Below are 21,553 nucleotides of genomic sequence, written 5' to 3'. Positions count from 1 at the left end.
GTGCCTGTACTATGAATCCACTGCTCCTAGAGGCTTTTTTCCCCCTTTTGTTGCTTATTGTTGTTGCTGTCGTCTTTGTTGGATAGGACAGAGAGAAATCAAGAGAGGAGGGGAAGACAGAGGGGGAGAGAAAGATAGACACCTTCAGACCTGCTTCACTGCCTGTGAAGTGAACCCCCCCCCCCGCAGGTGGGGAGCCAGGGGCTCAAACTGGGGTCCTTAAGCCAGCCCTTGGTGCTTCACGCCATGTGCGCTTAACCTACTGCACCACTGCCCGACCCCTGGTATTTTCTTATTTATTTATTTTTAAATTTTATTTTATTTTTTATATTATTAGTATTTATCATTGCTATTATTGTTGTTATTGCTGTCATTTTTGTTGGATAGGAGAGAGAGAAATCGAGAGAGGAGGGGAAGACAGGGGAGAGAAAGAAAGACACCTACAGACCTGCTCACCACTTGTGAAGCGACCCCCATGCAGGTGGGGAACCGGGGTCTCAAACCAGGATCCTTGTGTTGATCTGTGCACTTCACGCCATGTGTGCTTAACCTGCTTCACTACTGCCCAGCCTCCGGTATTTTCTTTATGAATCAAATCAGTTAAGGAATCTTTAGTTTTCTCTTAGCATATAGCTGTCAGTCTGAAGGTATGATGTCACCATGTATTTGCTTCAGACTTCTGTATTTGTTTCCTGTCTGTTCACTTTATTACATCAAGATACAAAAAGAAGAGTTGTATGTTAGAGCAATTTAGACCTGGGAGAGAATATAATAATAGTCAAAGCTAAGGATGCTGTAGAATTCCTAGAAAGGAAGAGCTTTGAAGGTGCATTTCAATCAGAGTGGAAGTTAGAATTAGGAAATTTAGTCTTAAGGTACTAGATGCATAGCAAGTAGCCTGAAGACTGGTGTTGCTGTGAACAGAGAAGCATTCGGTGAGGATCCTGATCTTAGTTTTTCTTTTTTCTTTTTTTTTTTTAATTTTCTTCCCTTTTGTTGCCCTTGTTGTTTATCATCGTTGTTGTCATTATTGCTGTTGTTGTTGGATAGGACAGAGAAATTGAGAGAGGGGGAGAGAAAGACAGAAAACTGCAGACCTGCTTCACCACAGGTGGGAAGCTCGAACCGGGTTCCTAATGCCAGTCCCTACGCTTTCCACCATGTGCACTTAACCTACTGCACTTAACCCGCTGCACCACCGCCTGGCTTGATCTTAGTTTTTCTTAGAATTTCTCTTCTACTTGTATTGCTTCACTGCTTATAAAATGTCTACTTTAAAAAATATTTTTTTATTTATTATTGGATAGAGTCAGAAATTTAGAGTGGAAAGGGAGAGACAGAGACACCTGTAGCCCTGCTATGCTACTCATGAAGCTTCACCCCTGCTGGTGGTGGCCAAGGACTCAAACCTATATCCTTGCATGCTGTAATATGTGCACTTAACCAGATGCACCACCACCTGGCCCCTATGAAATGTCTGCTTAAAAAATAGTTCTTCTTGAGAGCCAGCAGTGGCCCCATACATAAGGAAACCCTGAGCTCAAACCCCTAATCCCCACCTACACAGAGGCAGTGGTCAGCCAGTGCTGCACGTGACTCTCTTTCCCCCACTCCATCTCCCCCTTCCCTCTCAATTTCTCTATGAGAGAAAGAAAAGGAAGGAAGAGGGAGAGAAAGAAAAGCCACCGGAAGGGGTGAATTTGTTGTGCAGACACCGAGCCCCAGTGATAACCCTGATGGCAATTTAAAAAAAGACATAAAAAAAAAAAAAAAAAAGTTCTATTTGAGCCAGAGCAATAGCTCACCTGGCAAGCACTTGTCTTGACGTGGTAGCTCACCAGGTTCAGGCCCTGCCAGCACATACGAAGTAGAATGGCCGCAGAGGAAGCTCTAGTGCCAAGGTTTTTTACTCTGCCTCTTTCTCTGTGAATGTAAAAGCAGCCTGGGGATAGAAAAAAAAAAATCAACAAATGTGAGTCCACAAAGCTATAAAAATAAAATAAAAGTGAATTTGGTAGTTTCACTTGTTAATAATTAGTCAGTTTGTGGCTAGGATGTTGACTTCTCTCCAAGGTCATCTGTCAGTCAAGAGTTTAAGGTGAAGAGCCTCTTGCTTCTCAGTCCTGAGTCCATAACATGTATGCTACACCAGCCTTCCTCTCAACACTGTGATTTCTGTTATTAAAGGAGTACATAGGGGGTTGCTGCTTTATTTCTGAAAACAGTATAGACATACTCACTCAGACCATGTTTTCCTGCTGAAATAAAGGGGAAGATGCCTCTCTGCCCATCACCAGTGGAGGAAGCTACCAGGTTTTGGTGAACAACGTGTTCTACTTCACACAACGTGTGGTGGACAAGCTTTGGCAAGGAATGTTCAACAAAGAGTCTAAACTCCTCATAGATTTTATAATCCAACTCATTGCACAGGTAACCCATGTCACTGTTAGTTGTAGCATGCATATTTTCATATTGAAAAACTATGGCTAGGGTGACAGAAGTGTTGCAGCAGAGCCCCACCAAGAAGATAGTAAACATTAGCATTTAACATAAAGCTAAGCTTATGAAAACTGTATACAAATGTAGCCTGGTTTGCCCCCCACCCCCAAAAAACACACGCACCCTTTTCCCCCAACCAGTAGCACGGTGCCAGTAGCTCCCTTATACAGTAGACTGGTGCTCACAAACTGTTCCCTGACCAACCTTCCCTCAGTCTTACTCTTTGTCACCTGGCTATCTAGTAGCTTCCTTTGGCTTTAAATACTGTACATTTCCTTAACTAGTGTTTGGATGTTGATCTCATTATTTTGTGCTTTAGCCTTTGGGGGGCTTTTAGCTAGACTCTTGTCCTGGTTCATTTCTCCAATATTTCTTCTTCTTGGTCTAACCATTCTATATAGTATGTTATGAGGTCCCTCTCTCAGTATTTTTCAAATTACTGATCACTCTTGCCTGGACTGACTTATGTCTAGGTAAGGTACTTAAAGGGCTCACAGTTGTGGAAATTGACAGTTGTTTCAACATCATTTTAATCCCTGAGTTGGAGCACAGTGCCTTTTAAAGCCTCTTTTGTTCTTTTTCTTCCCTGTATGCTATGGGAGGCTGAGGGCTTTTAAACTATAAGTAGGCTTCTTAGCTTAATCCCTCACTCCTATCCAAGAGATAAAGCAGGTGGGGGAGAGATAGCACAATGTTTATGCAAAGAGACTCTCACACCTCAAGGATTCAAAGCTCTGGGCTCAATTCAGCTTCTCTGCCAAGCTGGGTAGCACTGCTGGGCCCTGTGGGTTTCTAAACAAGTCCCATTTATAGTCTGTAGGTTCTGCGGCAACTGTTCACTATGTTCTCATCAGGAGAACAACATGGAAAGGCTCCCACCACACAGCCTCACCACTAGGCCACCAAGGTGTAGATCTCCTGAGTTTCCTGGTCAGTTCTCTGTCCCCTGGTGTCAGCACAGGGCCTCCCCCCTGCTGCTCTAGCCTCTGAGGGTAGTATCAATGGAGACTCACAGTTGCATTTGTTGAGTCTTGGGGGAGTTCTCTCCTCCCTTCAGTTGTCTTTTAGTTGGTGAAACAGACTGGAAGTGGTGTCTCAACTGGTAAACTGCTGGACTGTTACCAGCCACTTAATCTCTCCCTAGGCTCCTCTCTGTCCATGAGCCACACGCATTTGCACTCACTGGTGATTTGGTAGGTTCCTGAAGTCGTTGTAGTCCTGCCTTGTTGTGGTCCCAGATGATTTCCTTTGGTATTCCTAGCTGACCCGGGAGAGGAGAGGGGAGGAGAGAAACACAGCTGCTTGAAGCAGATACATGTGCGTCACTCTGCACATGTGAGCACTCTGCAGGTGCTCCCTCCTCCAGGAGTATGAGATGTTCTCTCCAGGGAGGTGTGCTTCTGCCTGGTCCTTGTCTCCCCTGTTCTGTGTCTGTGTCTCCTGGATTCTGAGCCACAGAACAGCGTGGCTCCTTGTTGTGTAGCCTAGTCCCCAGTGCGTAGCATGACATCGGGCACATAGTAAGGCTCAGAAAGTTCATAAGGGAGTAACAAGCAGGCCAGTTCACACACACACACACACACACACACACACACACTTCCTAAATAAGCTCCCTTTCACTCCTTCAGTCCAAGAGAAGATCGCAGGGCCTGTCACTGGATGCTGTGTACCACTGCCTCAACAGGACCATCCTGTACCAGTTCTCACGTGCACACAAAACCGTGCCGCAGCAGGTAGCTTTGCTGGACTCACTCAGGGTCCTCACCGTCAACAGGAACCTGATCCTGGGGCCTGGCAACCATGACCAAGAGTTCATTAGCTGCCTGGCTCACTGCCTCATCAATCTCCATGCTGGAAGGTGAGACTTTTAGATTCAGTTTTGACACATACAACTATGTCACTGAACCACAGTTCCTTGTTCCTCTCCTTGCCCTTGCCCTCACCCTTGCCCTCAACATTATGGAAGAATAACTAGGTGTGAGACTCCCAACACTACCTACATACACACAATGTGACTCATTTGGGAATCTTCATTTGTCTACTTGCACTGGTGCGGTGTGGTAAACAAGAGACCAGAATGGCATAGGTATATGGGGAGTTCTTTTTGTAATTTTTAGGTCAGAATGGCTGATTTTTAGAAAAATGTGGGAGATGCTTGCTCTTCCTGGTGTGATGTGTTCATTACGTTCAATCCTGTGGCTCTGTGAGATTCCCTCATTACAAAGGGCATCTTCATTGTAAACCAAGAGCTTTGCTCTCTGCGCCTATCTGTCTCCCTGCCACCTGTGTGGCATTGTATTCGAGCCAGCACTTAACTCGTGTCTGCATAGCAGCACTTGGTCATTGTGGTGTCCGGCTACAGCCATTTCTTTCCTATATACGGACTGTTTTTGCAGCAACGTGGATGGCTTTGGGCTGGAAGCGGAGGCCCGCATGACGACATGGCACATTATGATCCCCTCTGATATCGCCCCAGAAGGGGGATATAGCCAGGACATCAGCGAAGGTAATTAATGACCTGCCTACTTTTCCCCCTTTGCTCTCTACACATGCGTTTTCACATTTTAAGATCTGACAGATACGGTGATTTTTCAGGACCTAAAGCATGGACAACCACCATGCCAGTAAGGCACACCTCTGTATCCTTTGCCCTGCCAGGTGGAATACCCCATCATGCTGGCTGTACAGAATCCTTAAACAAGATGGGCAGGGGCTGGCTGGTGGCACACACATTACCATGTGCAAGAACCTGAGTTCAAGTCTCCCAGTCCCACTCACAGAGGGGAAACTTCAGGTGTGGTGAAGCAGTGCTGCAGGTGTCACTAAGTTCCAAAAAAATAATAAATCAGCATGGGCAAATTGCCGACCACTAGTAACTGCCATTTGTCATGGCCACAGTGGGAAGCTTGATGGTGCTTATGTTTGCCTACATAGTAATGCACATACTAACTTGTCATTGACATAAAGAGACCTCCCTCTTAGGAGCACTAGCTATATCACTTTAAAAGCAAATAATGGCATATTTATACTCTTTTATGTCATCTCTCTGTCTTTCTTTGTCTCTTTCTGTCTCTGTCTCTCTCTCTCTCACCATCAAGGTTTTCACTGGGGCTCAGTGCCTTCACAATGAATCCATTGCTCCAGGTAGCCATTTTCTTTTTCTTTTTTTTTTCTCTCATTTTTTTATTAGCTAGCATGGATAAAAGTTGGTAGGGAGAGAGTGAAAGAGACAACCACAGACATGCTTCACTGCTCCTGAAGCTTCCCCCTGCAGGTGAGGAGCAGAGGCTAGAACTTGGATCCTTGTGCATGATAACATGCACTTGGCCAGGTGTGCTACCACCTACCCCCTGTTCTCTTTTGTTTAAATTTAATTTCCCCACTCATTTTTAAGTATTGTGAATTACAGTCTTTGAGTGGATTGATGTCTTATTCACACTTTTAAAGAAAAAGATAATTACAGCTGTGTTTGTCTCCCTAGCAATGTGGTATAATGATTCTGCATATTATTTTATCTCCTATTCATTTAAGTATTAATTTATTCTCTCTTCTTCCATTGAAAGTTCTTAAATTTTTTTAAGCATATGTAAGAGATAGCAATAGCAAGAATGAAAGAGATCACAGCACCAAAGCCTCCTTCAGTACTGTGAGGACTGAACTTGAACCTGAGTCATACACACTACAAAGCACAACAATAGTCAAATGAGCTACTTCAGTGGCCCAAGTTCTTGAACTTCTAACACTGAGACTGCAGTGATTATTCTCACCCCCACCCTGAGGAATTGAGTTCAGACCATTGGTGTTCAAAGCAAGGTTGTCGGACTAGCAGCACAGCATCATTTAGGAAGGTGGTAGGGAGGAAAAGAACAATTCTCAGCTCCACTAAATAAGAAAGTGGGTTTGAAGACATCAGTGTCCGTTTTGCCAGATGATTCTAGTGCTTGACTAGATGGGTCTTGATCAAAGCCCAAAAGCAAATTGAATTTTCATAGCAAAAACTCATTTTAATAAATGTATCTCTTTCCTTTTGCAAAATATTCATGTACAACTAATTTAATTTGGAACTTACCTTAAGTATTCAGGACTCAAACAAAGGAGAGGACTAAAAAAGAGAGAGAGAGAAGACTCATCAGGTAGAGCACACACTTTATCATGTTCTTTTTCAGTCTTCTCCTTTGTTTGAGACCTGAATACTTAAGGTAAGTTCCAAATTAAATTAGTTGTACATGAATATTTTGGGTTCAGATCCCATCCACCACATGGGAGCCCATTCAGATGAAAAGCTCCATGAGTGGTGGGGCAGTGCTGTAAAGTCTCTCTCTCTCTCTCTCTCTCTCTCTCTCTCTCTGGAAATGCAAGAAAGATTCCATTGGGAGCAGTGGGACCATGCAGGTATCCAACCAAGCCCTTAAGGAAAAAAACAGAGGATTAGAGTCTTACACAGTAGAGGCTATGTGCAAGGCTAAGCAATGAAATAGATACATAATTTCCAGTTTCACAAAAGAAAAGAGCAATCTCTTTACAAGACTAGAAAGATGATGTTCTTAAACTTCCCACATAGCCATCCCCATTGTAGGTTATCAAAATACTTCTCTTTCTCTCTCTCTCTCTTTCTCTTTTATTTTTGCATAGTATAAAGCTTTTTCTTACAATTAAATTCAGTCATTGAAAGTCCTGGATGATGTAAAACGGGAAGAAATAGTGAATTTTTCACCAGGAGCTTTTCTCACTTCCTAGGACGTCAGCTTCTCATAAAGGCTGTCAACAGAGTATGGACTGAGCTGATACACAGTAAGAAACAGGCTTTGGAGGAGCTCTTCAAGGTCACACTTCCTGTGAATGAACGGGGCCATGTGGACATTGCAACAGCAAGGCCGCTCATTGAGGAAGCTGGCTTGAAGTGCTGGCAGAATCATTTGGGTAAGAAGACACAGAGTTGGTGCGATACACACTTAGCTGTATGTTGTGTATGACCACAGTTTAAAGATAAAGACTTTCCCCAAAGGGCACTGTACTGGTCATAAAAATGAAAAATCAATGCAGTGTAGCCAAGTCTAGAGTTACTGTGCTGAAATTAGGCTTTTATTACCAATTTGCTATTTAATCTGTGTTGTGCATCAGTGTCTTTCATTCTGGAAAATAATACATTGCTTTTAGCTTTAATATGGTCACCATCTTAGTCCACAATCATTTACCATTCTGAAATTGAAAATTCTTGAAACCCAAATTTGTTTTTATTAATTTGGCACCTAAACCCACCTGCCAGCAAAATCTCCTCTTAACGGTTTCACACCTTGCGCCTCTGGGTTGAATCATCCGGGCGGATGCGTGGACTCCACCTGTTTACCTCCTAACACTACCAGCAAAATCTAACCTCAACTTTACCCAGGCATTTTCCTACTGAAGTATTAACAAGCTGTATTATGCTTTCGAGGACAGATGGTGTCACACCTGGTTTAGCACACACATTACAGTGTGCAAGGACCAGTTTCAAGCCCCCAGACCCCATCTGCAAGAGAAAGCTTCACAAGCGGTGAAGCAGTCCTGCAGGTGTCTCTGTCTCACTCTGTCTCTATCTCTACTTCTCAATATCTCTACCTCTAACCAAAATAAATAATGTTTTAAATATATATTCTTTCTTACTCCAGACCCTCTGGAGGTATTATATAAGAAAGATAGCCAGGGGGGGCCGGGCCATAGCTCAGTGTGTTAAGCTAAGCGCACATGGAGTGAAGCTCTAGGATGGGCAAAAGGATCTTGATTCCAGCCCCTAGCTACCTACCTGCGGGGTGGCAGGGGTCGCTTCACAAGTGGTGAAGTAGGTCTGCAAGTGTCTATATTTCTCTCTCCTTCTGTCTTCCCCTCCTCTCTTGATTTCTCTCTGTCCTATCCAACAATAATAACAACAAGGGCAACAAAAATGGAAAAAATGGCCTCCAGGAGTGGTGTATTCATAGTGCAGGCACCAAGCCCCAACAGTAACCTTGGAGGCAAAATATGTGTGTGTGTGTGTGTGTGTGTGTGTGTGTGTATGTGTGTGTGTGTGTGTGTGTATATGTATTTTTTTTTAAATGATACCTGGGATCCAGGCAGTAGCGCAGCAGGTTAAGTGCAGGTGACACAAAGCGCAAGGATCCGTGTAAGAATCCCAGATCCTCACCTACAGGGGAGTAGCTTCACAAGTGGTGAAGCAGGTCTGCAGGTGTCTTTCTTTCTCTCCCCATCTCTTTCTTCCTCTCCTCTCTCCATTCTCTCTGTCCTATCCAACAACAACATCAATAACAACAATAAAACAACAAGGGCAACAAAAGGGAATATATAAAATAAATATTAAAAATAAAATTAAAAAAAAGATACCCAGTATCTTTTTAAAATTCAAAACACTCCAAATTCTAAAATATACCCAGCACTAAAGAGTTTTGATAGGGGACTGTGAAGTTTTACTAACACAAAGTACTTCATTAAAATGGTCGTGCGCCTGCCTGTTTTGTTTCCTAGCCCATGAGAAGAAATGTATAAGCCGAGGGGAGGCCTTAGTGCCCACCTCCCAGTCCAAGTTGTCCCGAGTCAGCAGTGGCTTCGGCCTTTCCAAGTTAACCGGATCAAGGAGGAATCGTAAGGAAAGTGGTCTCAGTAAACACAGTCTTTCCACCCAGGTACACTGTTTCATATTACTCATTAATGATTCTCTTCAGAATTGACATCCAGGGTTCAGTCATGTCTAATATAATATGCTTAATACATAGGCACAAGATCTGAAATGGAGCTTTGCTTGCTTTAAAATAGACAGAAATAAGCCGGAGTCTGTGAACTTCTTCCATTTCAATTCAGTCAGTTTATACTGTGTGTGGTGTATGTACATGCATTTTGCAACTGGGTGTAAATATCATTCAGGTTGTAATATGTGTTCGGACTGAAGAAGTCCGATCTTTCCAGAGGCTTGATCATATTGCTATCAATAATCATGTTTTCACGCAATAGCAATAACAGACCTATGACTGACTGATTGAAGTTCATCTACCCCAGTGTCAAATTCCTTCTCCTCACCCAGGAATCTCAGTCCTTGTGCATGTCAGGGTGGTGTCCTCTAAGAGAAGGACTCTAATGTCCAGAATGCTTGTGCTTGTGTTTGGTGGGAAGGAGAAAATGGGGTCATCACAGGGACACAGCAGATGGCAGTACAGAGTGGCCACTGCCTCAGCCAACATTCAATGGAGCTTTGGAACCAAAAGGACCTGCTAGAGGTGTCCTGTCCCTGGCTAAATGGTCAGACCTACTTGCCCCAGCTCATGCAGTCACTGTCCTCATAGAAGCTTTCTACGGCTGACCACACCCTGAAGCTTTAGTGGGAAATCTGTAGGGCTGGGGGCCTAGGGGAAGTGTGAGGGATGGTGGGGATGAATCGATATCCATTATACAAATCTTCAGTAGGTTCCTCATACAAGTGACTTGGGATTTATGTGTGTACATATACATACTCTTAGTGGTGCTTTTAACTTTTTACCCAGGGTTAGTTTCAGGGCTGGTTAATCATTGTTCTTTGTTTTTGTTTTTCGATAGGAGATTTCTCAGTGGATGTTTACACACATTGCTGTTGTTCGTGACTTGGTAGACACACAGTATAAGGAGTATCAGGAGGTAAGAATTTAACATTTTTTTTACAGCACATGTCTGTACATGGTCACGATTTCCCAGTTCCACATAATGAGTGTGTCTGTCTGCAGGATACTCTCCTCCCCAACTTCCTCCAACCCCCACAACTTAGGACCCCAAATTCCCTGCCCCCTGCGCTCCCTCTTCCATTCCTTCCCCAAAGTCCTTTGCTTTGCTGCAGTATACCACTGCTAGCTTGGCCTTTAGTTTTAAGATAGAAAAGTTTTCCTTTTCTCTGCTAGTGAGGAAAATTTTAATTTTTCTAGGCTGGTGAGAAAGCATATGAAGGAAAGAGTTTTATACTCAGACTTAAGTTGCATGCTTATATTCCATGAATCACTAGCTAAGTCAAGATAATCTACTAATAGGGACCAAGTGGTGGCATACCTGGTTGAGTGCTCATGTTACAATATGCAAGGACCCAGGTTGGAGCCCCCAGCTGCCTCCCCACAGAGGGGGAAAGCTTCACAAGTGGTGAAGCAGTGCTGCAGGTGTCTCTCTGTCTCTCACCCTCTCTGTCCCTCCCTTCCCTCTTAATTTCTGACTGTCTCTACCCAATAAATAAAGATAATAATTTAAAAAAATTTTAAAGATGATCTACTACTGATAGCGTTTATGTACCCATCTTGGCATATGGTAGATAGCATGAAGCTATAAAGTCATAAATTCCATTTAACTATAGGGGTTTAGATCCATCCCAATGGCTGATGAAAAATGGTGTGTCTTTTGCTTTCATTTCCACTTGAATTGCAAGTTCTTTTAGAGCTGCACATTTATATTCTTTACCTAAAATCAGTGGAAATGCTACCAAGCTGGCCACAAATCTAGTGTGTTGGCAGCCATTCCAAATCTGAATTTTGAGGTGATATTCCCCTTAGATTACCTTGTCACAAAACCCAACACCAAAAAGTCATAAATAAATGTAATTTTATTTTCGTTAAATTGACAGAAATGACAGTTACTTTTGTTTCCAAAAACAAAATGACTTAAGGTGTCTTATAGATGTCTAACCCCTACTCCTTCTTGTGCCTAAAATATCAATCTGGACTCCTTCCTCCCTTTCAGCGTCAGCAAAATGCCCTGAAGTATGTGACAGAAGAGTGGTCCCAAATCGAGTATGAACTATTGCGGGAGAGGGGCTTGTGGGGCCCCCCTATTGGATCCCATCTGGACAAGTGGATGTTGGAGATGACAGAAGGTCCCTGCAGAATGAGGAAGAAAATGGTGCGGAATGACATGTTTTACAACCATTACCCATACGTGCCAGAAACGGAACAGGAGACCAATGTTGCTGTGAGTACTAAACATTCCCACTGGCTCTTTCCTGTTTTGTTCCTGAGATATATATATATATCTTCTAGAAATAATTAGGAAAGCTCAGTAGGCTGTTTTTGAGCTGCTAATGTTAGGACAACAGTGGAGTGACCAGCTCCAGCATTGTAGCAGGGAATAGCCATGGGGACGTTGGTCAGACCCTCAACTCTAGAGCCAGAAGGGCTGGTGTTGGACTCAGTTTCTGCCACTTTAATAGCTGAATGGCCTGCTGCAGGCTAATTAGGCTCTTGAGGTTTCTGTATTCCTTATGCCAAGTATGGATAGAAGCACAGCTCCACCTAGAAAGCTGTTAGGAGAGTTAAGTTAGTTTAAGCCAGCAGAGTTCATAGACCACTGTTTTGCAGAGAATAGCCACTGCATAAATGAGCGTTGGGTAAAAATAGTAAAAATGGAACTAAGCAGAATGCTTTGAAAAAATCCAGACAGCACTTAAAAAACAATCATTTGAGCAAGTGCTTCTTTCCCCTTAGGGTTGAGAAAGGTCAACACAGACTCCCAACTCTATAGGCTTAAAACAACATTCGCCTCCTTTTTCTTTCCCCCTTTAATTTATTTTGGATGGACATAGAAGTTGAGTGCAAAAGGGAAGATGGAGGAAGAGCGTCACCTGTAGCACTGCTTCGCCACTCCTGATGCTTCTTCCCTGCAAGTGGGGGTGGGAGATTGGACCTGGAGCCTTGTGCACTGTAACGTGCGCCACTGCCAGGCACTTTTTAACATATTTTTCATAAAATTTACTCATGTCAAAGCCTTCATTTAAATTTTTGCATGCAAAAAAAATGGGCCTATGGTGACAATGGTCAAGGAATTACACTTTAAATTTATTTATTTATTTTAAGATTTTATTTATTGATTGATGAGAAAGATAGGAGGAGAGAGAGAAAGAACCAGACACATCATTCCGGTGCATGTGCTGCTGAGGGTTGAACTCAGGACCTCTACTTGAGAGTTCAGTGTATTATCCACTGCACCACCTCCCAGACCACTTACACTTTAAATTTATGCATGATAAATGAGTGTTGTTAAAATTCAGGGGCTCTAGCTGGCCGGGCTAGTTTCGCTGTGGAAGACAGAGACAGAGACTCAGGGACACACGGCTGGGCTGAGAAGTTGCAGTTTAATCTTTATTCACGAACGGGCAAATCACCACACCATGTGCTTCCCCCATCATTCTTCCTCCGCTGCTGCTGCTGGGACTCTGGACCTCCTTAGTATACAGGGCGGGGAGAAAGGGGCGCAAAACTAAAAGGGGCCAAACCATTTCTCTCTCAGAGGTAGGGGGAAGGGGGCCAAACCAACACGAAGAATACCAACATATTCCCCCTTTTCTTTTTAACTAAATGACCACAGTATCGGGGGTGTGGAGTGAACAGAAACCTATATTGTACAGGCATTTTCAAAAAAGAAACTGGCACAAACATGGAGAAACATGTAAGCGAGTAACAAGAACCAGTGTGCTGCCAAGGGAAGGCCTAAGGGGGCCATTTTTTGCCTCTGTGGGCAAAACTTTATCAGCTTAAAAAAAACATTTCCTGCCTCTGGGGGGCGTACTTGCCTCGAGGGGCATTTTCTAGCATGGGGGGAGGGTGAGGCCTAGAGTCCCAAGGCATGGCTGCAGTCAGTCTTTGAGAAACCCAGCAGCATAAGGGGAAGCTGCTAGTTTTGTGCAAAGTGTCCAAGGCGTACCAGTGAGTCTGATAGAAGCGAGTCCAAAGCAGATGTCCACCGAAGAATTGCCAGGGGGTGAATTGTTGTACGTCTGTCCCAATGGGGAATGTCAGCCATTGGAATTCCGCTTTTCTGTAGAGAACTTGACAGCTGCAATTTACTTACTATGAAACAAAACTTATAACAGGTTAGAAGTTTACCACAATTGATAACTCTATTACAATTGCTAGCATAACCATAGCACAATCTAACGTTTTTAACTGAGAAGGAATTTGAGAGTTTTACATATCAACAGCGTCTTTTTAACCTTTTGTTACACCTATTCAAGATGGAGACACACCCTAGGTGTGCGCAGTTTGTTTTTTTTTTTAGACTAACTTAGTTAAAATACATTGATTTTTAACAAATTTTTAACTCAGACTTTAAATGTAAGTTAATTTTACCTTTATAAGAATTACGTTGAAAACCTTTTTCCTTTAACTCTGTCTGGTAAGAATATAGCCTTAAAGTTATATTTTTAACCTTAAAGTTAATGTTACCAAACTTTAAACACACACGTAAACATGGTCTTTAATACAGAAGGAGAGAAACCTTTGTTGCGAAGACATGTCATTTTAAACACGAATTTAGATCTATACTGTCTTAGTTGTTGGGGGGGTGCTCACCATCCGGAGGTGGCTTCCCATGCAGCTCCACTTCTAGGAATTGCAGGTTGCGATCTCTGCACGAATCTCTGCGTATTCTAGCTCGTCTGCCTTCAGACCCGAGCTGAGCACCTCGGCCAGGGGGCCCAGTTTTGGCAGGGAGCCCGCAGTCTCCGGGTGGTCCGGGATCTGTCCAGACTTCATAGCACGAGGGCAGGCGGGCCAGCTGTGCAGAAGGCGCGGGCCGAGGTGCCCCGGGGTGGCGGCCAGGATAGGCTGCCACGGCCCTGCCCCATGGCCCTGCCATGTCTGCTGCCCTGCTCCCAGCGGCTGAGCAGCGTGGAGGGAGCCCGCGCCCAATGCCCCTCGCCACGCGGCGGAAAGCCGGCTCATGCAGGCTGGCGTTGGGCAGAAACCACAGAGTGGTCCAGAGATAAATGTTCCAGAAACAGCGAAACAGTCTCGTGAAGAAAGGGCAGAGGCCTTTGGAGATCTCGTCACAAGCAGAAGAGAAAGCCATAGTACATAGGTAGCCAAATTGTCTTCACTTATCTGAGAGATGCGCAGGTCAGGTCCACATGGGCGCCATTTGTTGTTAAAATTCGGGGGCTCCAGCAGGCCGGGCTAGCTTCGCAGTAGAAGACAGAGGCAGAGACTCGGGGACACACGGCTGGGCTGAGAAGCTGCAGTTTAATCTTTATTCACGAACGGGCAAATCACCACACCATGTGCTTCCCCCATCATTCTTCCTCCGCTGCTGCTGCTGGGACTCTGGACCTCCCTAGCATACGGGGCGGGGAGAAAGAGGGGCGCAAAACTAGAAAGGGCCAAACCATTTCTCTCTCAGAGGTAGGGGGAAGGGGGCCAAACCAACACAAAGAATACCAACAGATGAATAGATGACTTAATGGTTATGCAAAGAGACTCCCATGCCTGAGGCTCCAAAGTCTCAGGTTCAATCCCTCACCACCATAAACGAAAACTGAACAGTGCTCTGGCAATAGTAATAATAATGTTATGCAAAATATGATTTATTCCAGTGTAGTCAGGACAAACTTAAAGAGAAAATATGAGTGCTCTGTCCACTGGAGAAACAATTACAAAAGCCAGAACTCCTGCCTTCTACTTCTCAAAAAGAATTTTGGTCCTTACTCCCAGTGGAAAAGAAATGATAGGGGGAAGATGACCAGAGGGTTCTGAACTTCAACTCCATCAAGTACCAAAGATAGAAAAGGAAAAGAAGGAAGAATATTCAGAAATATAGGTGTAGATGTGACTTGGAAAGGCAAAGATGGGACCATGAAAAGGGGGGGGGGCAAATAGATAGTTACAGAAATAATAGTCAAACCTATGGAGGGAATGGGGATATAGAACTCTGGCGGTGGGAATGGTGCACAATTATACCCATTATCTTATAATTTTGTAATCAATATTAAGTCACTAATAAAATATAAATAAAACTAAATGGAAGATGATGGTCAGCATTAGACTGTGCTGCTCAGCTGCCCATTTTCTTCCCTTTGAAGCTATAAAATGTTGTCTGGTGCCCTGTGGTGGAGGATAAAGGATTGGTGAAGGGTGAGATGTGCTGATACCCATCTTGGGGAAATGTGAAAAAGGGACAATAAAATCTATGTAAACCAACATTTCCTCAATAAAGGTATATTGAAATAGGGAGGGGGAAAATAAAAGTGAAATAAAATTTTAAAAAACTATCTGCAAACCATCTGTGACTATGGTGGCCTGCTCTGAGGTTCCATCTCTGTGGTTCAACGTGTCCCATTCTGTTGCCTTGAGAACTTCAGTGTACTCAAGTTTTGTGTTGAAATGAGCTCCAAGAACTGAGAAAATAATCACAAGGTCCAGGTTAATTTCCTTTTGAGTGAATGCACCTCCATGTTTCATGTAGTTCTAAAGAAGAATTTTATCTTTGTGTTGTTGTTGCTTTTTTTTTTTTTCTGATGTGTCTATAATTAATACCCTATTTTCAGTATGAGGTTCCATGTAAAGAGCCCGAGACATCTGATGGTATCATTCCTCAAAAGGTAAAAACAAATGACCACCAAAGAATGCCAACTACTCAATTGTGTCTTGTTTAGTTTTGCCTTTTTTAGTGCATGGTAGACTAGACTAACTGAAAAGACTGACTTTCAGTTTCTTCTATGGATTTCTTAGCGTTGCAAAGCCAGTTGGCTCATTGGTGCAGAGAGATGTCCTACTGCTTGTTGGCTTTGTTCTAATCAGCTTTCTGGGGTTTATGTGCTGCCGGCTGGTAGCCGAGCATTCACCACTCTCACTGTGAAATGTGTATCGCTTCACACGGAGACTAACAAGGCCTGATGCACGTTAGCGGTGGGCAGCCCTGCACCTTTACCTTGTGCTTTTCAATTATCACTCAATTCTGCATACTGCACAGTGCGTACTTTGAGAATGCGATGGATCTCCTCTGGGGAAGTCTGTTTTCAATCAGAAGGAACTTGTGGAGGCCTAGAGAGTATGTGATCACATTTTAAAATTTAATTACCTACAAGGATAAATATTTTCTTCAGAAAGATTCAGTATATGATTCCAGTGAAGAACAAAAGAAGTAGTTGTTCTGAGCAGAGACATGTGCCTCAAAATAGGGAAATACCTAGATTTCCAAATTTAAATCCGTATGTGAAGTCAGGGACCACATAGGTGTTTTCTTGCTTCTGTTAATTGTCTGCTTGCCCAACTACTAACTGTGCTTTTCTTCTTTTTACAATGAGCTGTTTTGATCTGAAGATAATTTATTCAGCATGTAGAAGAATTGTTATAGAACAGTTTTCTACCTTTCTCCATTTAAGTAACTCTTCAGTATTCATATTAGTTAAGTCATCAGATTCATCCTTTCATAATGTAATATATTTTATAAATCTTAACATATGTTGTGGAATATGGGTTTTAATTTCCATTTTCTCCTTATAATTCCTTAGCCTGGAATTCTCTTAGTTCCGCAAATAGGGTGATGTGGCTTCAGTCTTTTCACCTCAAAAGATTTAATATTTTTTTAAGCTTTTTTTAAATTTATTAATGAGAAAGATAGGAGTAGAGAGAGAAAGAACCAGACATCACTCTGGTACATATGCTATTAGGGATTGAACTCAGGACCTCAGGCTTGAGAGTTCAGTGCTTTATCCACTGTGCTACCTCCTGGACCACTAGATCTAATGTTTTTAATGTAAATATTCAAAATATTTGGACACTTGTTTTTCATGTCAGTTGGAAATAAGTTTTTGCAGTAGTCTTGCATGAAAGAAGCATTACAGAAGACAGCACGTACTGACTGTTGGAGTATGAACAGACTGGTAGACTTTAACTTTTTTGTTTTTAGGTAGAAGCAGAGAGAGAAAAAAAATAGCACTAAAATTTCCTTCAGTGTAGTAGAGCTCATACTTGAACCTGAGTTGTGCACATGGCAAAGATGTGTACTACCCAAGTGAACTATTTTACTAGCCTCTGATGGACTTTTTAAAAATTCCAGCATCTCGGGAGTTGGGCTGTAGCACAGCGGGTTAAGCGCAGGTGGCGCAAAGCACAAGGACCGGCATAAGGATCCCGGTTCGAACCTCGGCTCCCCACCTGCAGGGGAGTCGCTTCACAGGCGGTGAAGCAGGTCTGCAGGTGTCTATCTTTCTCTCCTCCTCTCTGTCTTCCCCTCCTCTCTCCATTTCTCTGTGTCCTATCCAACAACGACAACAACAATAATAACTACAACAATAAAACAACAAGGGCAACAAAAGGGAATAAATAAAATAAATATTAAAAAAAAAAATTCCAGCATCTCATTTACAAGCAGAGGGAGAATGATTGAAGAGGATACATTTTGAAGTATCTCTTATTTTTCTTAACTGTTAATCCAAAGTCTAGGTCTAATTCTTATCAAGGTGGGTTGGGGGGGGTTACATATATACTCTGAATTTTTTTATTTTGGACTTTAGTTTTCCATTGTGCCATAGCTTTCAGAAATTAAAAAATAAAAAATAAAAAAACACTTTAGGTCAATTGGAGAACCCCCTTCTAGGATAAATATATTATAGTGGTCACTTTTATACCATATGCCAAAAATATTTTCTTGTTTCTAGGTAATTTTTTTTCTTCAAAATATATTCTGGATAGATTCATTTAGTTAGTGAGTTTATGGATCATAATCTTTTACAGGAAAACAAGGAGATTCTAGCATCAAGAAAGTCATGATGTACTAAGGTGAAAAGACTGTTTTGGTAAAGATCATTGATTTCTATTTCAGAGAGAACTAAACCGCTAATGTGTTTGTCTTAGTTATCTTTTAAGAAATCAATGAAATTTGAAAATAAATAAGTTTAACCCAAGGGGTCACATGGTGGCACATCTGATTGAGTGCACATGTTACAATGTGTAAGGACCCAGGTTCAATCTTTGATTCCTACCTGCAGGGGGAAAGCTTCACAAGTGGTGAAGCTGTGCTGCATCTCTGTCTCTTTCCCTCTCTATATCCTCCTTCCTCTCTATTTTTGGCTATCTCTATCAAATAAATAAAGATAATAAATTTAAAAAAAAAAGCCTTAAGAAGCTTATCCCAAAAGTCTGTGAATTGACTACTTAGAAACACAGTGTATTAAAAATACTGCTGACCTGTCCTCCAGAAGCTAATACTTAATTCCCAAAGATCATTCTCTGACTCCCTCTCTTCTGTCATTTCTCAGAAACCCGCCCGGTACAGAAGAGCCATAAGTTATGACAGTAAGGAATACTACATGCGCCTAGCCTCTGGCAACCCTGCCATTGTCCAGGACGCCATTGTAGAGAGCTCGGAAGGGGAAGCCACCCAGCAAGAACCAGAGCATGGTGAAGACACTATCGCAAAAGTCAAAGGTTGGCCTTCCTCTTTGATTTTAATGCAGACTCACTTTGGAGACATCCTTAACGTTTACAAGTATGAAAATACGAGCAGCTGTAAACAGCAGGGCTAAGCTGTAAATCGACCTCTGCATTGCCTACTCTCAACTTCTTTAAAGATTGCTTTTTCTCCCTTCTTGCTTATAAATGCGTAAAGTGCCCATAGGCTCGCCCTGTAGAATCCACACTTGACCAGGTTTTGAACCCCCAGCCAGTATATGGGAGCACCATACAAAAGAGAAGCTTCACAAGTGCTGGCATGATGCTGTGGTGTTTCACCTTCTCTTTCTGTCTCTCCTGTTCTTTCTCTTGCCTACTATCTGGGGAGTGTGCAAGGGGGAGTCCAAAGGGAGCAGTGGAATTATACAGGCCCAAAACCTTGGCAACAAAATAGGGTGGGGAAACAGCCCCCCCCCAATGGAAGACATCCCTCCCCCTCCCGTGTTTCCTTCCCATAAGCAACACAGTTCTCACCACCAGTTACACTAAGTTACTGGGTTGTTGGAAAAGTCATGAAGTATTTTTTTCTATGTTTTTCCATGTAAAAATGCATCATGACTTTTCCATCAACCCAATTATTTATCATTAAGAACTAACCCTGATTCAACATTCACCATTAAGGACGACACTAAGCACATTAAGACTTAACCTCACTTCTCTAGTGAGCTTCTGAGATAGATAGCATTCTTGTCCCTGTTTCACGGATGAGAAAGGTGAGGTTCAGAGAGGGCAAACCTTTCCCCAAAGTCACACAGCTGTCACACAGCCACAGAGCTCATGCTCTCACCCACTCTGTTGTGCTTCCTGTTTTCTAAAGCTGCATCATATTGGTGAAGTATAGGGAGGGTCACTGGAGTCTAAACTGCTCCCCAAATGGGCCCCACCATCTCACATGACCAGCCCTTGCTCACTGTCTTGCAGTGCTGGTCAAGCCTCCTCTAAAACGATCTCGCTCTGCACCTGATGGAGGAGATGAGGAAAACCAGGAGCAGCTCCAGGACCAGATTGCAGACGGCAGCTCTATGGAAGAGGAGGAGAAGACTGACAACGCCAGCCTGCTGCGCTTGCTGGAGGAAGGAGAGAAGGTGCTGTGCTTCGCAAACGTCAGGACCGGGCTGAGTAACTCGCTTCCATTTTCCTAGACTCTAGCCCCCAGGGTGGCAAAGGATAAATAATTGAGCCTCTGTCGTGAAGTGCAATGTGAAACAACCCTCTAGGCTTACAACTTTAGCTCTCTCACCTTGTGGATTTCCTGGCCTCTCAGAGCATGCCACCACAATACACAGCATAAGGTTTCACCAGACACTGTTAACCAGCTCACTGCCTTGCTCTGATTCCCTTATTAGACTGAAGCTCTTGCCACTGTTCTCTACTTCAACGCTTTACAGGCAATCCACTGATCAGTGCAGTGGTTAGACCTTGTGTTTTCTGTACCTCCCCAATTCAGGTAGCCACCTGCAAGCAGCTTGAGCCAGCCTGCACCCTCAGCCCCACTTTGTGTTTTGCCCCTGCTGACCGAAACCCAAGAGGACTCCTTACCTCCTGAGCTCTTTCTGTCTCACTGCTGGCTCTGCCTTCCCACCTGAACCCACTGTAGACTTGTGTACCTCGCAGCTCACGGTACCCACAATGCCATCTTCCTCATGAGCACTCCCATGTCCTCATTGTATCCTCTTCCAAAATGCCTCTCTCCATCATTTGCCACTACCTCTGCCCTGTAGTTCCCATTTGATACAATTTCCATTACCTCAGTGTCTTTAATACTCAAAAGCAGGAAGGACTTGACTGTCTTACCAACTGAGGCTTGACTAGATACTTCCATCTCTGCCTTTGTAGTTAGTGACCTGTGTATTCCGTCCTATTTTCTTGTGTCATGGTTGTCCTGTTCCTGTGTCAGTCTCTTCCCCTAAGTAGTGAACTTTTTTCAGGCAGTGAATGTTTCCTATTCCTATCTCATTGCTTCACACAGCTCTGGCCTCTAGCAGATACTTAAGTAAACCTGTGTGAATGGAGGTGTGGCTTGTTTACTATCAACTGTAAAACACTAATCCCCCCCAATAAAAAAATTTTTTTTTTTTTAAAGAATGAATGGACTGGATGGGGGAAATACCTTAATGTTTATACAAAAAGGCTCTAAAGCCTAAGGCTCCAAAGTCCCTGGTTCAATCCCCTGCACCACCATAAACCATTGCTTTGGTGAAAGAAAAACAATGAATGGATTGAATGTGTAGTGGACATTTTCTGTTTAAGGATATTCTCTTTTCCTGTTTTATTAGATCTTGGCATACACTTCAGATCTTACTAAGAAGTAGGGTATAGGGCTGGGTGATGGCATGCCTGGTTGAGCGCACATGCTACAGTGCACAATGACCCAGGTTCCAGCCCCTGGTCCCCACCTGCAAGAGGAAAGCTTTGCAAGTGGTAAAGCAGGACTGCAGGTGTCTCTCTGTGTCCCCCTTCTCCATTTCTGTCTCTATCCAATAAATAAATAAATAAATAAATAAATAAATAAATAAAGATAATAATAATAAAAAAGAAGTAGGGTGTAATTTTTTAGATTCTATTCAGTTATATTTAATCTTTAATTAAAGTGTAAAGGGACAAAAGTATGTAATTTGTGAAAGTTGGTTAAAACTGAAGCAAGCACAAGAGAAACTGAGTCTGAAAATGTTCTGGTTTTTGGCCAATGTACCAGTTGTATCAGACTGAAAGTGTTTGAACTTTCCTAGGCTATGCTCCATAAGATAAACAGTTATCTATATGTGTTGTATACTGAAATAGTTCTTTTTAAAAGCTTACCAGCACTTGCTGTTTAACCATGTACATTTTTATTATTGAAGTAGTTCAAATGTGAT

At 43.0% G+C, this 21,553-nt stretch overlaps 1 protein-coding gene across 4 annotated transcripts in view; it reads left to right on the top strand.

Annotated features, from left to right (window-relative positions):
• WDFY3 (WD repeat and FYVE domain containing 3) overlaps positions 1 to 21,553 on the top strand; it is a 291,982-nt gene that overhangs the window by 222,925 nt on the left and 47,504 nt on the right. For 3 of the 4 annotated variants that reach the window (XM_060187747.1, XM_060187746.1, XM_007525029.3), the window contains 10 exons: positions 2,270 to 2,430; positions 4,128 to 4,357; positions 4,896 to 5,005; positions 7,237 to 7,419; positions 8,998 to 9,155; positions 10,060 to 10,137; positions 11,218 to 11,445; positions 15,791 to 15,844; positions 18,506 to 18,674; positions 19,620 to 19,783. In XM_060187747.1, coding sequence (XP_060043730.1) covers positions 2,270 to 2,430; positions 4,128 to 4,357; positions 4,896 to 5,005; positions 7,237 to 7,419; positions 8,998 to 9,155; positions 10,060 to 10,137; positions 11,218 to 11,445; positions 15,791 to 15,844; positions 18,506 to 18,674; positions 19,620 to 19,783 — 1,535 coding nt within the window. The remainder of the gene's footprint in view (positions 1 to 2,269; positions 2,431 to 4,127; positions 4,358 to 4,895; positions 5,006 to 7,236; positions 7,420 to 8,997; positions 9,156 to 10,059; positions 10,138 to 11,217; positions 11,446 to 15,790; positions 15,845 to 18,505; positions 18,675 to 19,619; positions 19,784 to 21,553) is intronic. The other variant, XM_016189049.2, reaches the window with a different exon arrangement.

Source organism: Erinaceus europaeus, chromosome 3 (genome assembly GCF_950295315.1).
Source record: "Erinaceus europaeus chromosome 3, mEriEur2.1, whole genome shotgun sequence".
In the NCBI taxonomy this organism is placed as follows: domain Eukaryota; kingdom Metazoa; phylum Chordata; class Mammalia; order Eulipotyphla; family Erinaceidae; genus Erinaceus; species Erinaceus europaeus.
The sequence above is the reverse complement of the archived record's forward strand: the minus strand, read 5'-3'. Positions and strand labels throughout refer to the sequence as shown.